Here is a 27,156-nt window from a genome sequence, read left to right on the forward strand (position 1 = left end):
CTTTTCCCATCTTATGATATGCTTTCCCCTATTTCATCAAATACCTCAAATTTTCAATTTAGGGAGTATAATATGCAGTGAACCATGATTATCCAAACATCATGTAAACTTGGAGAAAATTACTACCAAACTTCTCCCCGTACCATTGCATGTGCATATCTGTATATTTACCCTGCTGCAGGTTGGTCATGACTTTGTAAACCTGAGAAGAGAAAGCATTATAGAGACAAAGATAAAGATATAGGACTCTGAATTTATTGTTAGACTGAAAATACCTACAGAAAGGGTTAGGAGTAAATGGGGAAGGGGAAAATAGGAATTTGAAGACAATGATCTTCCTTAAAGTTTGGAAATAAAATCAGTATTCTGAATACTGATTAACATGTGATTTCTAAAAACTTGTGGCGATAGAGTGGGCATGCTATTGAAAACTTAGCATTTGGAAGCATTTAAAGATTTCCAGATCCATTCAAAGTGTAGATTATGTCTATGAAAACCACAAAAGTGATTTTGGATTTAAATACAAAATGATCTAAAGCTCTGGGGAAAGCAAAATGTCAGTGAATGGAATAAAAAGTCACAGAAAGGACAAACTGCGTTTTTCTAGCATGATCATGAATTGAAGAACCTATACCCGCCTGCTCACCTGGTTTCCCCATGGACATGGCATGTGTTCAGATTCCAGATATATTGTTGTGGCTGTATGTTGTAATGTATATTTTAGAATAATGCCAAGTGAATGACTTGTTTTGCTTTTTTCCCCATGATGCATTCTTTCTAATGAATGGATTATTTATCTTTGTCATGTTGTTATGATTACTCCCAAACAAAATCTGCTTAGCGTGAATAGGAGATAGAAGGAAAAAATGATAGTATCTTATGGAATGAAAGGGGCACACAAAACAGTTCCAAGTAAGACAGTAATGACAGGCAAGTGGCTTTTGGGACCAGACCCCACAACATCGTGATGCAGAATTGAGGAGAGGTTTGGGATTTGATGTCACAGGATTTGTGAATGTCACAGTACCAGACAGAAAACGGTAGATAGGGCTTTTACAAATCAACCATCCAAATCATCTTTCTCCTGTGAAAATCTGAACAGTAGACTTTGGTGAATGGGGAAGCTCATGTGACCTACAGGGATGATGGATGAGCAACGCTGAATGTTCAGTAGCACGGCTGTAGCCAGGGGTGGTCTTCCATGCACCTGATCCCTCCCCACTGTGACTAAGCCTTGCTGCCTTTGTTGTGGCTTTTGCAGTCCTGGTTAAAGAGAAAATGCCCTCCACAATTCTTTCTTAGCAAGCTCACCCAGTCCACCAGTCAGTTTTAAGGATGGCTTGTGTTTGTGCTATTCTTGGGTTTAATAATCACATTCTGGCCTATTTCCCTGGCTGTTAGCCCCTTCCTTCTTTGCTCTTCCAGCAGAAACAGAGCAGCTTTTCTCTCCTGCGACTTGCTAGGGACAAGTGCCCAGACATACTCCCTAAGTGTATGTTTCTATGCCACTGGGAAATGAAGATTTAAAGCACACACACAGTCCTTATTATTCATGGCTACAACTTCAGGGTTCAAGTTAAATATTTTCATTTTAAACAGTGTCTCTGAAAGTGTAAGCACTAAGTACTAAAAGCATTCATTCTATTGATGAGTGATGTATTTCAATATGCATGTGCCTGTGTGGATTTGTGAGTGTGTGTGTGTGCGTGTGTGTAGCTAGATCAGATGAACATTGATGCACTCTTTCTAACAAGGATGGCTTTTCATACCCTTTTTCTTTCCTAATGCAATATATCCCTGTTCCTAGTCCCATACAGGCATAAGTATCAGCCACTCAACTTGGATTTGACAATATTCTTAGATGCTATAGGCTGTGCCTTTTTCCAATTACATTGCCAATTACACTTGCACAATGAGTAATTTTCTTGGAGTCTTAAAATCAGTTAGGAATAATTTTAAGGCAGAATAGCTAAGCAGGTATGAACACATTCTAGGACTTTTTTTTCCTTAGAACATTTGCAATTGTGAACCATATGGGAATGATTAAATAGCCAAAGTTCCTTTTGGGAGAATGAACTGTAACAATGTATAACCTGGGAGGCAGCAGTGACAGACCAAGTAATTGAGGACTTCATTCCGTATTGGAGATCTGGATTGAGTTTCCATTTCTTGGCTTTGGCCTGGCCTCCCCCAGGCCACTAGGAGTGATCTGATAGTGAACTGGTAGGTGGGAAATCTGTCTGTCTCTCTCAATTTCTGTATCTTAAATAAATAAAGCAAAAATGTGTTTAATGCTTATGTGTTAAATGCAAGCCAAGACACAAAAGCCCCGTATCAGGATACTTACAGCTGAATTCAGCTGCCCAGTGCTGGAAGGTAGCAGTGATGAGTGTGGCTCAAGTGCTTGGATTTCTGTCCTCTGTGTGGGAACCATGGGCTGAGGTCTCCACTCTTAGATTTAGTCCTGGTGGAGTCACTGCAGGCCTTTGGAGGGCGAACCAGCAGTTGACAGGAAATATCTTTCTCCTAAATGTCTGCCTGTTGTATGCTTTCATTTTATCTGTATCTAGAGTATATTTATTTATGAGTCTTCTACAATATAAGGTTCAGTGTTAAGTAGTAGTCCATTTTATAATGTGTGCTCATTTCATATAGGACATTCACAGAACTTTGGGTTTTTCATTATTGTGAAAATTGAATTGCTCAATACCATTGCAGATTTATGGGTTTAGTCCTATAAGAAATGTTTGCTCAAATGTTTTGAGTGTTTCTGATTCACATTCTTGCTCATCAAAGGTTCATACTGATGCCACAAACCAAGGACTATTGGAATGCCTATTCTCTGCAGATGTGCTAACATCTGATTACTAGTATAGAGTTAATTATTTTGTGAGCAATGCATTTGTGTCCTCTGAATCTTGTTGTATTCAAATCACTTCTGATTTGATTACTTTCTGATTGTTAGGATTTTCTCCCTGTGTGTGATGCTGTCAGTGCCCTCCGCCTGTTATTCTGCTGGACATATTTTTATTAGTATTTGCTTATTTGTATTGGTGGATTATTTTGTTTATGCATTATTTTTTGTTTGATTGTTTCCTATAGGATTTTAGCTCAGATTTTTCTTTTCTAGATTACAACACACAGACTCTCCTTGATTTCACTTGGGAGATGATGAGTTTATTTTCATACGGAAATGTTTAGTTTGACTCAACTTTCTTCTGTTTCTCTTAGTGCTTCTCACACAACAGGATCTCATTACTCACAGAGTTGGTACTTGTGAATTAACTACCCTCCTGCACTGAATTTACTTGCAATCCTCTAATTGTGCTTGTGGTTCTTTCATGGGCATTGATGAACATGCCCACATGCAAAGCAGCAGAACACTTCAATCCCCCACTATATGCACCTCTCACCTGAGATAAACGGACTTCTGCCTTCCTATTTCAGTCCTAGGCCTCAAAATGAGGATTCTTAATGCAGTATAATTAGTGCTGCAGTAAAACATTTTTTGGTCCTCATTGTTAGTGATTTCTCTGCTTTAAATGACCCCCCAACCCCCCAGTGAATCATACTAAAGCACTGTTGAAGAGTACCTTAGTTCAGGAGGGCTGCAATGTGCATTTTTATAAATTGTATTGTGTTGTTTAATTCCCTTTAGACATGAGGTATAGTGCTATTGGCTGTGAGTTCAGTGTTAATCTGCCAGCTATGTATTGATTGAAGTATTTTTAAGCAGAAAAGAAAAAAACACAGAATAAAGTTACTAATTGACCCATTTTTGAAAATGTGTCCCAAGTCTCAGAGAAAAACCTGACTCTCTATTTCCCCTGGGGGTAATGGGTCTTTCTTAGTATGGATGGACTAGTTACATTATGGGACTATGGGTACAACTATCTCAAATAATGAATCAGATGTACATTGATGTTTCAAACTGTAGAGGGTTTGGTCTGTTACTACCATGCTTTTTCATTGATTTTATTTTGTTCTTTAGTTACCCCTCAGCTATCTTAGAATCTGCAAATTTGACCCCATGCCTCTGACTGATTTTTCCTACAACATTGTTATCTGCACTCAGCAATGATACTCACACTGTTATTTTATTTTTAAGTACATCATTTAAACAATCAGAAAATTTACCAGGACTTACTAAAGAAACATCGTTTTGAATTGAAAGTCTGTGGATTACTTCTATTTGAGAGGGGGCATACTATAGCAAAATGATAGATATTTTTTCTTCATTTTGTTTCTTTAATAATAGATATTTCTCATTTAGTGTTTTTTAACCAGCAAGAAAAAACGTTTTGGTATCTCCTAAAATTCACTTTAAAATTCCCTGTTATGGTCTTACTCTTAGAAACTGAAGTCCTAATTAGTATCTTGGAAATTAATCTGTTGTATATGGAATCTGACATGAGGTAGAGATAAAGGCCAGTGAAGCCAAGCCTGTGGTTGTCTGACCAAAAGGAGCTCACCCTTATGTATTATTAAAATTTGAAATATATTATCTTTTATTAATTATGAATCCAAATAATATAGTAATTTGTACAGTATGTGTAGGATAGTAGTTAACTGTTGGATTTTGAGGAAAACTTCATTTGAGCACTGGCTCCACTATGTGTGAGATTAATAATTTCTATATTATTATAATTGTCACATGAATTCATCCACATAAAGCACCTAAAATAATTCCTGTCAGATAAGGCATAGCTTAAATACTAACTTTGTAACTGTGACCATTTTTCTAATGAAGAGATTAAAGCTCAGGGTGATGGGATCATTTATCATGGTCATATAACAAATAAATGACAACTCTGAGAAAGGGCAGGTTTGTCTTTATGCCATTTCTTATGCCATTTATCATCTATCAAACTCATAAACATTAAAGTGTGTATTTTTATCATAACTGCATGTGCTATAGAATTTCAAGTAGGCTATGATCAATATGTTCTTCAAAATTGTTATTTACCTGTCAATGATGATAAAAAAATGATAGATGATGATACAGTTCAACATTGTTCCTGTTATTATGTAGCGCTTACATGAATGGCCTGCAGGGGGAGGTATTGCTGATTCTCCTCTCTTGTTTTGTCAGTCACCTATTGGCCCTGCGGTGTTGCCTGGCTGGTGATTTGGATCTCCTTGACCTTTTCAAATGGAAGGTTGCCCTAAGACATCATCCTAGGAGGCTGAGATTGCTATGCCATTACCCTGCACTTGTGGCTGTGAGTAGTTCACAAATTCCGATTTGAAATCAATTGTATTCCAAACACAAAATATTCCTGTCTCTTCCTGTCTCCAGTGATAGTACAACAGATATAAATATTGTGAAGGTGTTTAAAAAAAAGTGTTCACCAGGTCTTAAAGGCCTTTTGTGTGGCTGCCTCAGCCTTTTGTCTGGGTCACTGACTTCATGGGTTAAGAGTCTAGCCAAAGATTGTACTCTTTGGCATCATCAATACACTGTTCTAGCTGCTGAATAAGGGAACCCTTGGGCAAGTTACTTACTAGCAATTATCAATTAAGATGGACTGATTCACAGATTTCTTCTCTTAACTATTATGTAATGATGCCTATGATGTAAACTAGTTGCAAGGATGACGTGTTATAAGAATGCCCACGTGACTGAGACACCTGCTCATTCTGTTATGTTCACAGCATGACTTATAGCCTCAGGTATTGTACAGCGCATGTTCCATGATGTCTCACGTTGCTGAAGGGCTGAGATGAAATTTCAGCCTTCTGAGGAGTTAATCAAGAAAAAGGAAAGAACTAACAAAGTGTAATTTCACATTAAAACATTATCTTTGAGATGAAGTTGAGAAATTTTTCTAAATGGGATGACTGGTTTCTGATGCAGTTTTTTGATAGAGGGAAATGCTTTCTGCTGTTATGGAGTATGGTTACAATGGGTAGAGTACCTAGTTGTACTAAGTCTGCTATGATTTGAAATAGAGTGATAGAACTGTGTGTATCTAGGAGTATAGGATAACATTAACAATCAGTGGATTGCCTTTAGGATATAAAATTAAGATGAGTTTTAGAATCTTCAGAAATTTGTCTTTGAAAAAAATATTTCTTACTGGTTATTTTGAAAACATTGTAATACCACAATAGCCAGATATCAGATGAAAGCAAACATCCTTTAAGATAGTGCCCTTAAATTAAGAGCACAGTGAATAATCACCTGTGAAAACTTAAAATTATTTTCATTTCTGCTATCATCCCTAACAAGCTTCTACATGATAATTATTAATTGTACATGTGTTTTGCTTTGCAGTATCTATGTTGATATTATTCTTAGACTATATATGCTACCATGTAGATTCTATCATGCATGCATGGCTATAATTTCAGGCTACAATTTTATAATCTTCATCCTTTTCTCTTATTTTAAATATAGCACTATATAGGCATACCTTGATTCTATGTGCTTTGTTATGCATAAAAGTTATCATATGTGTTACAAGACGAAGTTTTTGGAAATCCTACATCAAATAAGTCCATTGGTACCATTTTTCTAAAAGCATGCGTTCCTTCATGCTTATGTGTGACATTTTTGAAGAAAGTGACATTTTTGTGATTATATCTGTTACTATTATGTTTTGGGACATTGTGAATCATGCCATCAAAGACAGGAATCAAGAAAAGTGTTATATACCTTCTGTCCAGTTGACTAAACATCTCCCTCTCTTGTCTCTTTGGCTTTCCTCGGTTCTCCCTATACCTTGAGACATACTAACTATAATGACCTTAAGTGTTCAAATGTAAGAGTTAGTTGTCTCTCACTTTAAACGAAAAGCTAGAAGTGATTGAGTCTTAATGTGGTAGGCATGTTAAAAGCTGAGATAGGCCAAAAGCCAGGCTTCTTGTGCCAAAGACCCAAATTATCAATGCAAATAAAACATTTTGAAGGAAATTAAAAGTGCTACTCCAGGGAACACATGAATGATAAGAAAGAAAAACAGTCTTATTACTGATATGAAGAAACTTTTAGTGGTTTGGATGGAAGATCAAAATAGCCACATTGTTCCCTTAAGCCAAAGCTAATTGAGAGCTAGTCTCCAGCTTTCTTAAATTCCATGAATCTCAAAGAGGGGAGTAAGATACAGAATGAAAGGTTTGAAACCAATGTTTTTGATTCCTGAGATTTAAAGAAGAGAGCTATTCCCATAATATACCAGGTGAACGAGCAAGGGCTGAGAAATGGCAGTAGGTCAGCCAGAGGTTCTAGGTCAAAGAAGTGATGTGGGTACCTGTACTGGATATTTTTCTGACACCGGTACTCAAAATGCACTCTTTTTCATTATATTCTGTGATGAGGAAAGCTGCTCTTTAATTATGCTTTGCTTTATGCTCCTTCCCTGACAAAGACTTCAGCTCATGGACAACTTCTCAACTCTCTTGGCTATGAAAAGAATGCTCTTTTCCCAGTGTAAGGGCTGTAAAGGAACTTGAGTTTTTAAAATTCAGTCAATACCTGTGTGATGGCAGTGGTATATGGCTACTTGGTTGGGTCATGGGGTGAACAGACATGTGTTTCAACATGATATGCAGTATGTAAGCTTGATGTTCCTGGTTTCTGGATGAGACCAACAATGGAGTTGGGGATGAGAAGAGGCAAATGCCATTCTTAGTCTGAGTAGGTTTCATTTTTTCATTGAATGTCTGAATAGATAAGAGGAAATTTGTCCTGCTTGATTGCTGGAGCTCAGATATGTGTTCTTTCTTGTCTTCAGGCCTGTTTTGAAACACGGTCTGTATATTTGTGGACTAAAACATATACCGTGAGCTCCCCTATTTCTCAAACCTTCAGTCCCAGAAACCACTGTGCTTCAGCTATCCTGAGTGTCTGCCTGTTAACTGCAAGTCATGGGACTTCCGAGCCTCCACAATTTTGAGCTAATTCCTTGCACTAAATCCCTGTCTTTTGTTACATGTATGTATGTTGTTTTCTCTGGAGAAACCTGATATACCTTCAAGCAGCCTCTTCAGGAAGCTGTCCTCAGTTACAACATTTGATGACCCGGGACCTTGCTGATACATATGTTGTGGTCCAGTGAACACTGATAGCCTATCAATAATGTCAGATATTCTTTTATTTTTTTTACCATATTTTATAGTTTTTTACCATAATTATAATGAATGATATCGTTGCAATTACAAAATAGTTAGTATTTTTATATTAAAGAGTTATTAAAGAGTACACTGACAGTTTGATAAGTATTTTAGATCAATGGAGTTTCTTTAATAGAGAAGCAAGATTTTATAAAATGAAAATTAGCTTCTTAAAGCATTTTGCTTTTCTAACTTCTTATGAATTCCAAATGTAAGTGTGGATTTGCTTTGTCATCATTCATTTCAATTTGTTGTCAGTTCTTTTAGTGCACTGGTTTGTATGAGTCTTAGTTAAAATAGTTTAATTCCCAGTAGAAAGAATGTCCAATTGTTTTAGGTTACTTAATCTCAGCTGTTAAGCAGCTCTTTCATCTTTGCAGTAGACCAACTTTTGTTGCTTTCAGAAACCTTCAGGACAAAATATGATCAGTTTATGAAGAGAATATTGATCTTGGAACACATAGCAAATGATTAAATGTGCAGGGTCATGCAGCGAGAGAGGTGACAGACTCCAGTAATGGCTGTAGTGCTGGGGATTATATAGCTACATGGAAGAAACCTTGATTGTTGTCTGGGGGCATTTATTGAATGCTGAATTTATTGGTCTGCCTGGTTGAATTCTAGTTTGGATAACGTCTGTCCAGTATGAATTCTCCTTATCTTTTTTCCAGAAAAGGCAAAAGTTATTTCAGGCAGTGAAGGACAAACACGAATAACTAACGAACTTGAGCCAACCCTATTACTCAGAATGGTTCTCTAGTTCTTGACAATGTGATTGAGCAGTTATTTTGTTTCTGTGTGTCAGTTTCTTGTCTATAGAAAATGTACTCACTTTTACTTCTGAAGTACACAAAGATGATCATGGACTATGGAAATGTAGAAGGAGCAGGATTGGAAAGATTTGCATTTCAGTTTTGGAAATGCTGACTTTGAAATAGTTATTGAACATCCAAGTGTGGATTACACAGTGGGGCAAGAAGTTCTGGAGTTTGGGGACAGAGCTAGAGTCACAGTGTGAGTTTGGGGGTTATTGTATACCTCAAATGATTAACATGAAAAATGAATAGCTCCTACTTGACCAGAATACCCGGGAAAGACTGCCAGAATATCATGCAATGAAATGCAGAAATTGTGAAATTTAAGAATACAAATGGTGCAGTAAAAAAGGGCACAAAACCTGAAAAGTTGTTCTGTGATGGCGAAAAAGAATGGGAAGCCGCCCACATCCCATATTAGTACCATTCACACGTGAAATAGTTGTGGCAGGGGGTCTCTTCAGCACTTGTAAGTCCTGAGGCCAGGTGTAAAGTTATGAAGGGCATATGTATCACTTTACTTCTCTGGGCAGGGGAGGCAAAGTTCACACAGTACCCTTGCCCACACAGGGGGAGGGTTTAAAAGTTTTACCTCTGTTACAGGGTGTGACTCCCATTCCTGGCCACTAGAGAGACTTCAAATCACAACAAGGGATCTAATGGACTAGCTCTAGTGATCTAGTAAGAGACCACCCTTACTTCATGTAGCGTGAAAGCTTATCCACAAGAACTAAGCAATACAAACAAGGAAAAGGCATAGCAAGAGTTGAAATTATTCCTACATACAGACACCAGGATTCAATAGATAACAGAGCTAAAGGCCCCATCAAAAGACTAATAACTGAGAAATGAATTACGAAAGTTGTAGGGTAGAAAATCAACAAAAATCAGTTGTATTTTCACTTTTTATTGATGAATTTTTTTAAGAAAATAATTGTGAAATCAACCTCATTCAGAATAGTTACAAAAATTGTATGAATTTGAGGATGGCATACCTGCCAACACCAACATGCCATATGGGTGCTAATTCGTGTTCTAGCTGCTTTACTTTTGATCTAGTTTCCTGCTTATTGTCTGCGAAAGCAACAGAAGATGGCCCATGTCCTTGGGTTCCTGCACCCCTGTGGAAGACCTGGAAGTAACTCCTGGTTTCCAGGCCTGTACTGACTCAGTTCGAGTCTTTTTAGTTATTTGGGTGGTGAACCAGTGAATGGAAGATCTCTCTCTTTGTAACTCTTACTTTCCAAGTAAAATAAATAAATATATATTTTTTTAAAGATTTATTTTATTACAAAGTCAGATATACAGAGAGGAGGAAAGACAGAGAGGAAGATCTTCTGTCCGATGATTCACTCCCCAAGTGAGCCGCAACGGCCGGTGCACGCTGATCCAATGCCGGGACCAGGAACCTCTTCCAGGTCTCCCACATGGGTGCAGGGTCCCAAGGCATTGGGCCATCCTCGACTGCTTTCCCAGGCCACAAGCAGGGAGCTGGATGGGAAGTGGAGCTGCCGGGATTAGAACCGGCGCCCATATGGGATCCCAGGGCTTTCAAGGTGAGGACTTTAGCCGCTAGGCCACGCTGCCGGGCCCATAAATAAATATTTTTAAAGAGGAATACATTTAGCCAACTAAGTATCATCCCTTAATAAAACTTACGTAATTCTGATAAAAGAAACTGAAATTGAAGACCCCAAAATGAAAAGATGAGCTATGTTCACAGATTAGAATCATTATCATTGAAATATTCATATTTCCCAAAGCAAGTTACCGATGCAATTCTCTGTTCATCAGATAACGATGGGAGTGTTCATAGAATATAAGAAACAATGGAAGTAGACTAAGAAAAAGTAAACACAAATAGCACAAGCAGTCTTGAGCAGAAAGAACAAGCAAACCTAGAAGCATCACTATACCTTGTCTCAGGATACCCTACAGCGATAAATCCCTGCATCCACAGTGAACTGTGATGAACTTAGACTGGACAAAGAAACATGGAGAAAGAATAACTTCTCACAATCTCAGGTGTTTACAAACAGTCTCTTATGGATGATCAATTAATGAATCACAAGAACTTCTTTGAAGTAGATACAAATAATTAGGAAGTTTGAAAAGGTAAAATTTAGAGCAAAAATAAGATTTGACACCATAAAACTGCAAATTGAAACAGGAACGTTTCATTCTCTAAGAAGTTGAGCAACACAACTCCTCAGCCTTGTTAGCATTGAGCATCACCAAGGACCAGTCACTTAAAATCAGTGATGAGAGAAATGGTTCAAACTTTTTGCTCTTGGCTCATGACATTATTGACATGGTCAGTAGTAGGGATTATAATTTTTTGTTGTCTAGGTATGCTTAGAAGTTTCATTGGGAGTATACCTTCATTCCTTAGTAGAGATGTCTTCTGTTTATTTTCCTTGATTGTTGGCATTCATGTATCCATTACATCCTTTGTGGAGTTACAAGTGTGTGTATTTTTTCTTCTTTGTTGTTGTTTTTGTTGTGTATTTTTGATGGAAGTTATCTTACCTTAGAGCAAACATATGATACCTGACCTTTGGGGATTGGCTCATTTCCCTTAGCATAATGGTCTCCAGTTGGGCACATTTGAGTGCAAATGATTGTACTTCATTCTTTTTATTAGCTAAGTAGTTTTCCATTGAGTAGATGGACCACAGTTTCCTTATCCAGTCCTTTGTCAATGGGCATCAAGGTTGTTTCTATGTTTTTACAGTTGTTGATTGTGCTGCAATGAATATAGTGGTGCATGTTGTGCTTTCTCATGTATCAGGTCCTTTGAATATATTCTAGAAGTGTGATTTCTAGGTCATATGGAAGGTGAATATTCAGTTGTCTGAGCATTCTCCATAATGACTTCTATAGTGGCTGCAAGCACTAGCCTGCAATCCCAGCAGCAGTGGAATAGAGTTCCTTTTTCTCACATCCACACCAGCAGGTGTTGTTGGTTGTTTTCTGTGTATGGGCCATTCTCACTGGAGTTAAGTGGAACCTCAATGTTGTTTTTATGTGAATTTTCCTTACAGCTAGGGAACTTGAGCATTTTTTCATATGTGTGTTAGCCATTTGGATTTCTTCCTTCAGAAAGTATCTGTTCATTTCAACACTGTTTTTGCTGCTTCTCATAAATAATAATGTTCTAGTTTTAATTGTAATTTCTGCATAGCCACATGGGGTATGCAGTAACATCAATTTCTGCAAGAAGGTTTTTTATTTTTTAATAATTTTCTCTTTTATTTAATTTTTAAAAATTTATTTATTACATTGAATTATGTGACACAGTTTTATAGGTACTGGGATTCCCCCCACCCCTCCCCAAACTCTCTCCCCATGGTGGATTCCTCCACCTTGTTTCATAACCACAGTTCAAGTTCAGTTGAGATTCCTTCACTGCAAGCATATACCAAGCATAGAGTCTAGCATCTTATTGTCCAGTTAAGTTCAATGGATTCTTAGGGAGACCCTCTCTGGTCTGAAGGTAGAGCCAGCAGAATATCATCCCGATAAATTAAAAGCTCGAACATACCATCAGCAACAATTTATAATGTTATGGAATTAATTGACATAGTATTGAGTAACCAATATGTTAAAAATAAATGCGAGTTCTTAACCACATCCTGTGCTACTTCATTAACATTTCAATTTTAGTTTATATACAACCAGGTTCTATACATCTTAAAATAGCTATAATTTATTGTTCAGCTGTCTTGTGTCTATTAATTTTTAATTACTATAGCAACACATTGATATTTTTGTAGCCTGTTAGCTTCATGTTGATGAAAATTTACTCTTTTCCTCCCTGTTGTAAACTGTGTTTACTGACTCTGTATTTAACAGGATGTGTAACAGATATGTTGCAGAGACTGTATAATAGAAATATAGCAGAGACATCAGATATGGAGACAGAGTACAGCATGTCTCAATGCATCCAGACCAAATTTGGTCTCCCGTGAAATCGTTGAAATTGTAACAGTAGGGTGCTGGATTCTCCGATACTGTCCATGCCTACAGTGTCGGGAAACACCCCAGTAACAGCATGATGGACTTATGACTGATCATGAAGGACATCCATTGTAATACTAGAGGGGAAATCGGTGAGGGGGAAGGGAATTTGAGGAAAGGGATGGAAAATCCCAGAGCCTATGGAACTGTATCGTACGATAAAAAATGATTATTCGGAAAAAAAATAATAACTTCCTCAATAAGTACTGGGAAAACTGGATATTCATGTGTAGAAGATTGAAACTAAACCTTTTTTCTCTCATAACATATAAGAATCAACTCAAAGTAAATCAAAGCCCTAAATATATGACCTGCAACGTTAAAACTCCTACAAGAAAATATAGGAAGACATTAGTTTGGACAGTAATTGGGTTAAATAGTAAATGCATCGGGAACAAATCAAATATAGACAAATAGGATTATGTGAAGCTAAAAATCTTTCTTAGAACAGAGGAAACAATCAATAGAGTTAAGAGACAAAATATGGAACATGAGAAAATTATTTGCAAACTATTCACTTGACAAAGGGCTACCATCCAGAATCTATATTTAAAAACTCAACAACAATGAGACAGTACAGTGGAAAAGGTTAAGTGAGATGGATAGGAAATTTTCAAAAGAAATGAAAATGACCAAAAGTATATGAAAAATATGTTCACCATCACAAGACATCAGGGAAATGCAAATCAAAACCACATCAAGATATCATCTTAGTCAGATTGGCTATTATCAAAAAAGCCAAAAATAGCAAACATTGATGAGGCTATGGAGAAAGGGGGACTATTCTGCTGTAGATAAAAATGTCAGTCAGTACAATTATCATAGAGAATAGGATAGAGATCCACCCCCCCCAAAAAAAATCAAAGCTGGACAAATATTTCTCTTCCCACACTTTCCATGCTCTAGAGCTTTGTATCTTATAAAACTAACATTTTTAAATAAAAACATTTTTGGGACATTTTACCCAAAGATTCAATGTGTCTTTCCTTGCACACTCTGCTATGTCTTGTTTGATACTGTCATTTCCTGTGATTTATAAGATACACTGATGACTAATAATAATTCATTTAAATAGAGGATTTAAAGAATTCTCACGAAACTTGACAGCTGAATTTGGGTTATGGAATCAGGAACAGACCAGGGATCAGTCCCAGTCACTCCGATATGGGCATCCAAAGCAATGTGTAGTTGCTATACTAAACTCCTCTCCATAGAGATATGTTAGGAGCGATAAACTGTTTCACCTCTTTGACCTGTGTTTTTATGTTTCCTATGCACACACTGTAACTCACACACAATAATAATCACTGATCTGCATAGAACCAAATTAGAGATGCTGGTTATAAGTTTTCTCTAAAATGTCTCTTAATTCATTGATATTGGTAAGTCACATATTTTTAGTGTTTTCTAAGCATAGATCAGCTATCTATATTTACTTTTAGTTTTACTCCACTCTACCATAAAGATCTTTTTTTTTCTCTGACCATAACCTCCATTGTAATTTCTTTGGACTCAGCAGAGTTTCAATACTAAACACTACATTTGCTTATTTGTCTGATTCTGTGAACCAGTTACCTAAAATTCATCAGTTGTTTCTCCTAACAACTCATAATATTTCTCTTTTTAAAATGTCTGTTTGATTTCCTCTACTTGAAAGGCAAACAGGAATGGATAAGGAGAGAGGGAAGGAGGGAGGGAGGAAGGGCAGAGGGAAAGAGAGATGTTGTTCATCTAATAGTTAACCTCCCGAAGTTCCATAACAGCCCTGGCTAGGCAGGAAGCCAGGAGCCCCAGTGCTACCATGGAGGTGGCAGGGACCCAAGCACTTAACTCATCATCTAGCTTCCTGCCAGGAGGAACTGTCAGGAAGCTTCATCAGAAACAGTATGGTCAGGACTTGAAGTGCAGTCTGATCTGTGATGTAAGCCTAAGTACTTCTGTGTTTTGATGCTTCAAGGTTGCTAGATATATTGTTCTTATGCATGTGGCTATCAAGTGCTACAGACAGGTCCCCCTTAGCAGACTTGATCCTGGTAGACTTTATTGGTTCATCACATACACTACTGCATTTCTAAATCTCTTATTCTTCCAGTTGCCTCTAGCATAGGATGAAATGATTAGGTCATGACTTAGTGCTTTCACAGGTGGGTTGTGGAGGGCTGGTGGAATTGGAGTAACTGTTGATATTCAAATATTCATGCCTGATACTAGACTCCAGGTTAATTTCTTAATCTTGTCAAGACCTCTACATATTATTAAAAACGCTTGCTATGGAGATTATAATGTATATCCTTAATTTACACTATCTACTTTTACTTAAAATAAATACCCTTTCACATAGAAAAGACAGCAGAGTGTGTCCATTTGCACACTGCCTTTTTTCTGACTTAACTGTCACATTTTTTTAACTATATATTGTAAATTCTGTCATTAGTTTAGACCTTTTAAGATTATGATTTTAAAGGAGTGATTTGTTTATTTGAAAAGCAGTTACAATGAGAAGGAAAGGGAGAAAGAGATACAGAAATATATAGAGAGAACCTTCCACCAACTGGTTCATTCCCCAGATTCGCATAAGCCATTGCTAGACCAGGTTGAAGCCAGGAGCCGTTGGTGGCATCAGGGTTTCCCATGTGTAGAAGAGGCCCTAATAGAGGCCATCACCTGCTGCTTTCCCAGTGGATTGATTGGAGGTAAGTCGTAAGTAATGAGCAACCAGTGCTTCAACTGATGTTCATATCACCTGGTTGCCAGCCCTGTGAATTAACCTTTAAAAAATTTAAGAATAAAAGGAAAACTACCCTTATGTATTGTGTTTTAAATCATTTTCATTGTTCTTTATTCTTTTCTAGAAGTTTAAGTTTCCACCTTTGCTTTAAGAACCCTCTTCAGCATTTTTGTAGTTTATAGGTGCAGAAGAAAAATTGTTTTTGTCTAAAAGCAGTTTTATATTACTTTCATTTTTGAAATATGTTTTCCCCCTGGGTATAGAATTCTGGACTGACTCTTCATTCGGCACTTTAAAGAATGTTAATTCTTCATTTTGTGTCCTCTATGGGTTCTAAGAAATCAGCTTCTGTCATCATTATTTCTCTGTAATGAGCCCTCCCTCTTTATCTTCTTTCAAGATTTTTCTTATTCTTTTTTCTTTTTAACACTTTGACAGTGATGTACAAAATATGGTTTCCCTTGTGTTTATCATGTTTGGGCTTCCTGTGCCAGAATGATGCTGTTGCTGAAGATTTTGGGAGTTTTTCAGGGAACATTTACATTTATTTTTATTCTCTGTTACTTTTCTCATATCCTTTTTGGACAATTACATGAATGTTAAGTAAAACTATTTCACTTGTCATCTAATTCTGTTGATTCTTTAAATGATTTAGTTATTTTATTGTGCCTATGTTGGCAAATTGTCTAGATTTTTTAAATTTTTTTTTTTTGTTGTTGGAAAGAAAGATTTATAGGGAGAAGGAGAGACAGAGAGAGAAAGATCTTCCATCTGCTGATTCACTCACCAGATGGCCATAATTCCTGGAGTTGAGCTGATTCAAAGCCAGAAACCTCTTCAGGGTCTCTGAAGCAGATGCAGGGTCCTACGGCTTGGGGCCATCCTCCACTGCTTGCCCAGACCATAAACAGAGAACAAGGTTGGAAGTGGAGCAACCGGGATACAAACTGGTATGCATACGGGATGCTGATGCTTGCAGGTTACGGACTGCTAGTTGAGTCATTATGTCCACCGCTGGTAAATTGTCTATTGATAAGTATTCAAGTTCACTGGTCTTCTCCCCTGTTGTGTTCAGACTGTTCTTAATATCATTTAAGAAATAATTCACTTCATTTTTTAAATTTAATATTTGTGAATTAACTTGTCTTGTATTTATAGTTCCAATATGTAAAACACAGCATCAGTACATAAAGCCCTGAAATTGCTTGTGAAATTTTCAATACTTTAATCCAATAAATTCACTCTTTCTTAGATTATTTAATACATATCATTGTTAATTGAAAGCTCTTTTTTTGTAAATTCACCTGAGCATCTGGGGCATTTTTCATCTAAACTAAAATATCTTCATTTTATTAAAAGCTGTGTCTTTTTTGTAGATCTGAAGATAGTATCTCTGAGCTATATAGATCATACGTTGTAAAGACCAGTTTCTATTATAAACATTCGAGAGGCGTTAAGCTGTGACCCGAGCCTCTCTGAGTCTCATCTCCTATATGCATTAGTCAACTATCAGCAAGGAATTTGAGAGAAATTTACTCACAGGTTTTGTAGCCCCTCCCCCATGTGATTTCCCACCTTTGAGACTTTGTTCATTGGCTTCAAGCTACTCTGGGAAGCCCCAGATCACATCTACTGAAATCCAGGACAAACAAACTGTAAGTTGCTGTTTGAGTTCTATCCTCTGAGCACAGACAAGGAAATACTTTGAAAAGAGTGAAGTGGTAGCCAGGAAGGAAGACAGATATCTGGGTAGAGAACCGGAAAGGCAGTCAGGGTTATGCCTGTGCAGGGTCAGGGCATGGGAGCTCATGCCTAATTTATATTTGTATGTACCTCTTTTCATTATCCTATTCCCAGCCCTGCTTAGCCATGAGAAAACGCTGTATATACTACACAAGAGAAAAAATACAATATTTACATCACTACAAAAGAAGACAACCATGAAGGAATAGATGTAATATATGTGCGTCTATTTTCTATCCTCCATCCATCTATCCAATAATGCAGATATCGATCCATCCACCTGTTTGTGTATTTATGATGTATTCACAGAAGAAATGAGAGCGAAAGAGAAGTCACGACTTGAAACATCAGTGTGATGATTTCAAGTTAAAGATTTACTTATTTGAAAGAGAAAGAGTCAGAGACCAAGATACATGGAGGGAGGAGAAGAGGAAGAAGAGAGAGAGAGAATGCATGCATGAATGAATGAATCAGTCTTTTGGTTCACTCTAAATAATCACAACATCTGGGGCTGGACAAGTTTGAAACCAAGAGCTTCAATTGTGTCACCAGGATTTAGGGACCCCAGTACTTATTCTTTCACTGCTTTCCCTGATACATTAATAGGAGGCTGGATCAGAAGTGGTGCATCCAAGTAGGAGAAAGCCTACAGAATTGCCCGTGGTCTAGAAATCCAGTCAAGATGCAGGAGAGGTGAGCTAAGACGTTAGAAAAGATGACCAACATCTGGGAGGTGTTGCCTGTGCCCTGGTGTTTTAGGTACTTCCTGTCACTGAGATGTTACTGCTGTCCTTCCTTCTGTAATCTTGACATCATCATGGTGACCATGGCGAGTGTGTTTTCAACTGTCCCTACATATTGACATAAGTCCTTTAATAATCCAAATCTGCCACAAGAACATGAGTGTGGCTCAGTTTGGCCATGTTCTAACAATGCTGGTGTGAACGGGGAGCGTAAGGCTCTACCCTGTGTATCTACTCGATAGGGCTTAGCCAATGTTAGAAGAGACTATGGCATAAAGTAGTAAACATGCATAATTGTGAAGGACTACACATAATAAATATTTCCTGTTACGTAAACACTACATTTTAATTTTAAAAAAATGTATATGAAAGAGGTACAGAAAGAGAGGGAGACACACAAAGAGAGATCTTTCATCTGCTGATTTACTCTCCAAATAGATGTAATGGCTGAGTCTAGGCCAGTTCAAAACTAGAAAGCCGTAGCTACTTCTGGGTCTCCCACATGGGCGCAGGGGCCCAACTGTTTCAGCCATTCTCTATTGTTTTCACACCTGTATTAGCAGGGAGCATAATCAGAACTAGAGCAGCCAGAAGTTGAACCAGTGCTTACATACTGGTGCTGCAGGTGGTGGCTTACCAGGCCATACCACAATGCCATCTCCACACAAACATATTTTTAACTATTTTAACTAGCTTGGCATATAGTAGAAATTAGTATTGTGATGATAATCCTGAAAGAATGAAAATGAGCAAGACATTAAAACTGATGAAGTAATAGAAAGCCAACATTTTTATTGAATCACATATATTAGGGAAAGAAATTGAAGATAAAGTGTATTACCCAGTAAACTAGAAAAACTAGCCACTGCTTAAATAAATTAGAGATGGACGTTCCTACGTTCTGGTAAGGCAAGTTAAGCCACCACCTTAGTACTACCATCCCATATTGACACCAATTCAAGTCCTAGCTGCTCCAGTACTTGGGCTCCGCTGCCCAAGTAAGAGACCTTGATTGAAGCTCTTGCTTGTAGCCTGGCCCAGCCATGCCCATTGTGGGTATTTACTTAGTGACCTCAAAAATGGAGGATCTGGCTTTTTCTGCCTCTCTCTCTGTAACTCTACATTTAAAAAAAAAACTAAGAAAATATCAACAATGAAAGGAAAAGAGAAAACATGATTATAGATCTGTGTCTTAATTGGATAGCCAGGCCTAATTCATTGCAAAGATGAGCCCTAACAAATCCTTAAAGGACAGACACTTTTACATTTAAACAATTCAAATAGAAAAGAAGTTCCTTAATTCATTCTATGTGGCCACAGGTTCCTTATGAAAATAACCAGGTAAAGACAGCATTAAGACTATGCATTGTGCCCGGCACTTTAGCCTTACAGTTAAAGTCCTCACCTTGAACACACTGGTATCCTATATGGGCACCGGTTCTAATCCTGGCAGCCCCACTTCCCATCCAGTTCCCTGCTTGTGGCCTGGGAGAGCAGTTGAGGATGGCCCAAAGCCTTGGGACCCTGCACCTGCGGGGGAAACCCGGACGAGGCTCCTGGTTCCTGGCTTCAGATTGCCGCAGCTCTGGCTGTTGCGACCAATTTGGGAGTGAACTGTCGGACGGAAAGTCTTGCTCTCTGTCTCTCCTCTCTGTATATCTGACTTGGAAAAAAAAATAAATCTTTTTGAAAAAGACTATAGGTCAATTTCAGTTGCGAGCATCAGTGCAAAAAATGTAAGTATGATATTGTCAAATTAAATACATTAATGGATTAACAGAATAACTACATTCTAAATGTGGTTTATTCAGGGACCTCAGGAATGATTCAAGAATTGGAGCCTATTATTTTAAATTAGCATATTAATAGAAAAATAGGCACACTATATTATCTTCTCATAGATGCCGTAAGGGTTTTGATAGCCTTTAACATTCACTCCTGATTTTAAAAAGCCACCTCAGTTAAGAATAGAAAATAGCTTCCTCGGGCTGATAAAGCCCCATATCAGAAAATCACAGGACCCGTTCTAGCAATTATTGAAACTGTAGATATGTCCTCTGGGAAGTCAACGTGGCTGACACAGTTTGTTGTATAACTATTTCCCACTTTTTCCTTCCCAAAGTGTAGCCAGGACTTTTCTAGTTTCCATGGTGACTGATGAGACACTTGTTCTCTCAGTTGATCCTGCTGTTGGAAGTGGCCTTGGGATCTAGTTTAGCGCACGTGGCTGTATATAGCAGTTTCCGGTGTATTCTGAGAAATCTTTCTTTTCTTGATAGAAACAGGCACCAACCAGCTGCCACATTTTATCCCCCATCTTTGGCCTTGATTATGGGAAAGAACCATCATTCTCCTCCAAGGAAGTTGCAAGAGTGAAAATACTCAACAGACTCAGTACAGTGCAGAAAAAAACTAGAAAAAGCCCACTCACTTTATTCCTGTTTCTTGAAGAATTATGCTGGTGCCAGACCACGAGTGTTCCCTGGCTTCTTGAGTTTGCCTCAGAAAAGAATTCATGTGTGAGTTGTAGAACAGTGAAAGGCAAGTTGCAAGCATCTTGTTGAGAAACCAAAAGTATATACTCCACAGTCAAGGTAGCCTGAGCCAGAGAGAAATAGCCCCATTTCTCACCCGAGTTTAGCATTCTGTGGGTTGGTTAATGAAATGACGGTTGCCTTCCAACACAGAGAAAGAATATTCCTGATTTTTTTAGGAAGCACACTGAAACGTCCTGGGATGTATTGTTCCTTTTCACTGCTTACACGCTCCCAGGGTCCTGTCATTGCAGCTATTAGATGTTTGATTAATCATGCTAATGGATTAAAATGAACATCTAATGGGCTGTAGGCCGATCTAGGTCAGCCTTGGCCACCTAAGAACCAAAGTCACGCTGACTTTACATCTGCAGAACTACAAGATCCAAGCTGCTATCCTGAAGACCTTGAGGCAACAGGAACTAAACCTTAGGTGGCTCAATCCTCCCTCTACTTTCCTGTCTTAGCACTGCAGCTGGTACCTGTGGACTGCTAGTTTTTGGAAGGGGGAAAAGAAAGGAGGGCTTTCTTCTTCATTTTTATAGCTGAACACTATTATAAGTTATGGTTACAAAGCAGCAATGCTCACTAAAATCAACAATATTTAATGATATATTATAAAATACAGCCAATGCTAGGATGAGGAAGATTAAATAACAATCTTATAAAAGATTTTATAACAATGGAAATAAGGCACATATCCACCATTAGTGAAATTATGTATCTTCCTAGAAAATTCAAATCAAATTAAAATCTAAGAATAAAATAGAAAAGTAGCAGATCACACAATATTGATCAACAGGTTTTCTACTCAGCATTTAAGTTCTGTTTGTAAATATTATGTAGCATAATGTGTCAGCGTTGAAAAGATTTTGACTACTAAATGTTATTTTTAAGACCCAGTGGAGGGCCTGGTACGGTTAGCCTAGTGACTAAAGTCCTTGTGTTGCATGTGCCAGGATCCCATAGGGGCACCAGTTCATATCCTGGCTATCCCACTCTGCATCCAGCTCCCTGCTTGTGGCCTGGGAAAGCAGTCAAGGACAGCGTAAAGCCTTAGGACACTTCACCTATGTGTGAGACCTGGAAGCGGTTCCTGGCTTTAGATCAGCTCAGCTTCAGGCTTTGTGGCCACTAGGGGAGTGAATCGCCAGACAGAAGAACTTTCTCCCCGTCTCTGCTTCTCTCTGTAGATCCACCTTTCCAATTCAAATAAATAAATCTTAAAAAAAAAAAAACCTCAGTAGAACATCAAAGAGACGTTCCTCAAAGAGCACTCTTATTAGCAAACAGGAAGACAAAATGAACAGAAGAAGAGGCAGTAATATTTGAAAATAACTTCAGTGTTTTTTTTTAAGATTTATTTTGTTTTTATTGTAAAGCCAGATATACAGAGAGGAGAAAAAGAGAAGAAGATCTTCCGTATGATGGTTCATTCCCCAAGCGGCCACAATTCCCCGGGGCCTCTTCCAGGTTTCCCGCATGGGTACAGGGTCCCAGGTCTATGGGTTGCGCTCAGCTGCTTTCCCAGGCCACAAGCAGGGACCTGGATGGGAAGCAGGGCTGCCAGGATTAGAACTGGCTCTCATATGGGATCCTGGCATACTCAAGGCGAGGACTTTAACTGCTAGGCTACCGTACCAGGCCCAAAAATAACTTCAATGTTTTAATGCAGATATTTTATCATGTATTAGAGTATGATAAATTTATGATAATTAAGGCAACATGGTATTGTCAGAGCAAAAGTTGAAAGCAATGAATCAGTCTGTTCAATAGAACTCAAGCAACAGCCACAAGTTTTTGATTAAGATATTGTATGCTTGTGGTGTATGTGCACTCGTAAATATGCTGGCCTATTCTGTGTCTAAAACAAAAAATAACATGACAATTTGGGAATTTTTATTCTTATTAAAGAAAATAGTATTTAGGTGGAACACATTTATGCAAATGTAAGCAACTCGTTGCTCGTGAAAAAGATGTGCAATAATGTAAGAGATAATATGTAAGAGACAGAGACTGCAGTGTCTTCATTTTTGTGATACAATGTTGTTTTAGCCTCTGTGAAGTCTTGAAATTGTCCCATTCAGATCTGTTGAAATCTACATGATGAAGAAGTCTTGGTGCTCCTGGGTAGAAGGGTGACTTCTGGGCATCCTCTAGATTGCTGGGTAGAGCTTGGCTTGCCAGAGGAGTTGTGAAACTCTTTCACACACAGACGGTTGTTGACTCTGGAACCTCCAACAAGCCGAGGCTCCATCGGAGTGTTGTGATGTGGGAGTGAGAAAGTATGCAAATATGAGTGTGCACTGATGAATCCAAAACCTTGGGGGATGTGACAATCACTTGCAAATGCTTGGGGACATCCAAGTTAGGGTGTAAATTACACCCAGAATTGAGTGGCCTCCAGACTGCAGAGTAATCAGCGTTTTACAGCAACAACCTGCGGCAGGGACAAAGTGTCACCTTGATGAATCAGTTAGATGTTTCTGTTGTCTCATTCAGCTTACGATTTTGAAGTAGACTCGAGGAAAAGCTTCATCTTTTCGCCCTGGATGTAAAGATGGAAAGGTGAGAGGCTTTAGGCAGATAATGGATTCATCACCTGTAGGACATTTGAAGCTTGGTAATTATACAAATAAAGCAGATCATGTCCCTAATTGATGTAGGTGGTCACAGAGTGCGATAGTTACACGCTATAGGTGCCTATTAAAATTGCAAATCTAATCATAATATAAATATAATTTGTTCTCACATGATATGTATATCTTAATGATTTTTATGTATTAGCAAGTATCCACATCTTTTTCAAGCATTTTTTGAAGTTTTGTTGTAGGGATATAGGAAAATTTATCTTTGAGGCTTTTTCTATGATTGACAAATATATAAAATATTCCTAGGCTTTTGTCCTTAAAACATAACAAAGAATATCATTGAAAATTTTTCTTTATATCATTATATGATTTTATCTATAAGATAAATTGCTAGAAATAAAATGGCATGATCCATATGTATGTATGAAATATGTTGAAGTTATAGCCAAATTATCTTTTGAAAATTTCATGTCAGTGTTTTGTTGCCAAAATAATGATTAAGTGGACCTGTTTCTCTACTCGGTAGACCCAAGTGCTTAAATCTTTACTTATCTGATACAACAAAACTTGCATCTGTATCATTTTTGCTTTCAATTTATTTGAAACAGGAGAGGCTGAGTGTGTTTTTGTGTTTACTGGACATTTATTTGTACTTGGAGTTTTTAAAATATGTTTTAATTGAGTTATTATTGTTTTATCATTTCTATTTTATTTTACTATTTTTCCAGATCTATTTTCAACCATTTGTATGTTAACCTCAGAAGTAAGAACATATTTATGTACTTATTTAGTTGAAAAGCAGAGTGACAAGGCTTCAACAGTTACAGCTGGACTAGGCCAAAGTCAGGACCCAGGAACTCATCCAGGTTTCCCATTTGGGAAGCCCAGGTCTTTGGGCCAACTTTTGCTCCCCATCAGTTGTGTTAGGGAGCAGGATTGCAAACAGAGCATCCAGGTCTCAAAGCAGCACTGCAATATGCGATATTGGCATCTTAGGCAGTAGCTTAACCCATTGTGCAGCCATGCAGCCCTCTAAAGAATTAGTATGTGACTCATTTGATATTCTTTATTTTTAATAGATAAATTGTGTTTATTCAAGGTTATTATAACTTTTTATCTGTCTGATCTTTCTCCATGACTTCTTAAGTGGTTTTGAAACTACACAGCTCATGTAGATTAGTGGTGCTCATGCTTACATATTTAAAAGACTTGTTTGAACTACCTATCATAATGAAGAATTACAGTATTACTATTCTGAGAAAGATAAGAGTAATTTTTTGCATACTTTGCTAGTTCACATTCTTTTTTCGTAATTATTTGTATGCCTGCATCATTGAAAACTTTAGCCTCAAGTTGCTCATCATATTTTATATTCCTCACTTGTATTTAAATATTTGTCCTAATACTGGCCACAATCTCATGGGTATTATCAGTAATTTGATAGATTTACTGTAAGTTTTGTTGTTTATAACTTACCACTATTTTGCTATATCCTTTTTTCTTTGATTTCAATATAACATTCAGATTTAATTTTTTTCAATCTGATGCACTTCTTTAATTGCTTTACCCATGCATGTGTGTAGATTGTATTCTTTGGAGCTTTTGTATGTCTAAGAATGTCTTCATTTCTCCCTCATTTGGCAAAAGAATCAAGTATTCCTGTTTGTGGCATTCCGAATGTTATAGTTCTTGTTTAAATAATTTTAGGGTGGGGGTAAGTTGGAGCAGGGTTGGGCAGGGAGGGTTTGGTATCTCTTTTACTCAAAGTGGTGGTGGGAAATTTACAAAAAATGGCTGCTTGCCCCAAACAATGTTGGGACCACCAGAGATATCCTCCCTTGTGTCAGGTGGCAGTTGAACACATGCACAGGCAACCACGTGCAGTCATCCGCACATGTGGTCCCCACATCCCACATGGCCAACGACATAACTTTTCACCTAAGTATTGACAGATGAATTTGAATTCTAATCTCTGTGTAAACAGTCTGTTTTTAGAAGTAACAGCATTTGGAGAGTTTGGAGATTGATCCGCATTAAGTTTAAATTTAGAAATGAAAGGATGAGGAAAGGAGGAAAGGGGATATAGTATAAATAAATAGTGAAGGAGGGAAAAAAACAGCGTGATTCAAAAAGTACGATAATCCTAAGTGTCATATGGCATGACATAATTTTATAATTGTGGAAATTGGTAGTTGTGATAAAATCATATAAGATTCCAACATTATACAAGTAAGAAGCCAAGTTCAAAGAGAAGTGTGAGGAGGAATCCAGAGATGCAAAAGAGAAGGAGAAAGTGTGGGGTGGGAGAGGGAGAGAATTCAGCTTGTAAGAAAGCAGTAGAAAGGAAAACTAAAGAATGTTTATTTAAGGAGCCCAAGTTGGACTTACAGAGTGACAGCTGAAATGCAGTCTTCATGGAAATGGACGAAGGGCTGTGAATTTCTTGTTTCCCACATTGTGTACAAGATAAATATGGGAATATAAGAGGTCTGAATATGGTTTCCATCTCCCTTTTCAACCTGATTCTCTCTTGATGTAAATTTAAAGCATAATTTTTAAACACTTTCTGTTGTTTTCTGTATATCACTGTTTTTATAATGTAGAAGAGCTATGAATCCTACTATGTAGAAATCCTCTTCACTGGGACCCTGCCGGTGGTCATGTCACCAGTAATCCTGGACTCAGGCCACGACTGCTCACCCAGGCTTCCTTGGCCTGTCTGGATGCGTTCATTTCTGAAACAATATCATTACTATGATTGCAAGACTCTTCCCAATAAATGTCCTGTGACATTTTTTGAGTGACCTCATGCTACCTCCAAGCAAGAAATATTCAAATAAGAATTCCACAGAGAGACAGGGCTTAACATAGCTCAGATTAGCTGTCCTTGGTAGCTTGGAAAATATTTTTCTCAGTTTGGATGCTTGAGTTCATCCAGGATGGGCTGTCTGCTGGATGAGGCAAGGACATCAGGTTTAGTCACAGCTGGGGTCTCCCCAGCTGCTGGCTTAGCTTATCTAAAACTGCTCAGGGATAGAGTAAATATCACTGAGATGGCAAAAGTCAAGGGGTGCAGCAGCAGCAGCAGTGTGTCTGTTCTGTTTGGTTTTATGTTTTGCATTACAAAGCAGTTAAACTATGATAAGTAAAGAAAAATTCTCTGTGTTTGCAAAGAAAAATCAACCAAAGCTAATGATTAGATATTGATTCTAAAAGATAGTTATTCCAATCTTGACAAGACTAAGAATTTAATATAACCTCTTCTTGTCCTTGCCCCTGTCACAAAAAGCCAGTTAAACAAACCAGCTAAACACAGAGGTGATCTTGGAAACATTTTTTTTTATCTGTCCTGGGGTCATATTTTTCATGGGTTAGGTGTCCCTCTTATCTCCCCAGTATCACTTCCTTTTTAAAGCAGTATAAATGCAAATGGATTGAGTGATTTACAACTGCCCTCACTCATACGAGCTGGAGAAAATTGCTTTTGCAACTCAGTTGGTTCTCAGCGCTCTTAGATATTTTCTGCTTTTCCATAAGCAGGCTGTGCTGTCCAGGGAGAGGCAACGGGTGTAATCCTTCATTAATTTGACAGGCAAAAAGCACTTGAAAATGTCATGATGTCCCAGCTCAGGGTAGCATGTGAGAGGTGACCTTGTCTTTTTAAACGAGGATAGGAAATAGTAGAAAGCATCATTTTCCCTGAACAAAATGTGTTACAAAATGAAACATTTATCTCTAATTCGGGATTTAAGTTGTGTAGAGTATTTGCCATTGGTTATTCGCTCAACACTGGATAAACTCCGTATTAATATTTCCATGTTAGAAGATGAGAAACAGAGACTCAGGAAGTGTCCGAGACTTGGTCAG

The 27,156-nt window shown here is 37.8% G+C and overlaps 1 protein-coding gene across 1 annotated transcript in view; it reads left to right on the forward strand.

The window, feature by feature from the left end:
- Positions 1–27,156, forward strand: part of ADAM28 (ADAM metallopeptidase domain 28) — a 227,465-nt gene that overhangs the window by 11,934 nt on the left and 188,375 nt on the right. Inside the window, exon 2 of the mRNA XM_058670030.1 lies at positions 5,093–5,222. Within this exon, the coding sequence (XP_058526013.1) occupies positions 5,198–5,222 (25 nt within the window). The 5' untranslated portion in view covers positions 5,093–5,197. The remainder of the gene's footprint in view (positions 1–5,092; positions 5,223–27,156) is intronic.

The sequence above is a fragment of the Ochotona princeps genome, chromosome 11 (genome assembly GCF_030435755.1).
Source record: "Ochotona princeps isolate mOchPri1 chromosome 11, mOchPri1.hap1, whole genome shotgun sequence".
NCBI classification, from domain to species: domain Eukaryota; kingdom Metazoa; phylum Chordata; class Mammalia; order Lagomorpha; family Ochotonidae; genus Ochotona; species Ochotona princeps.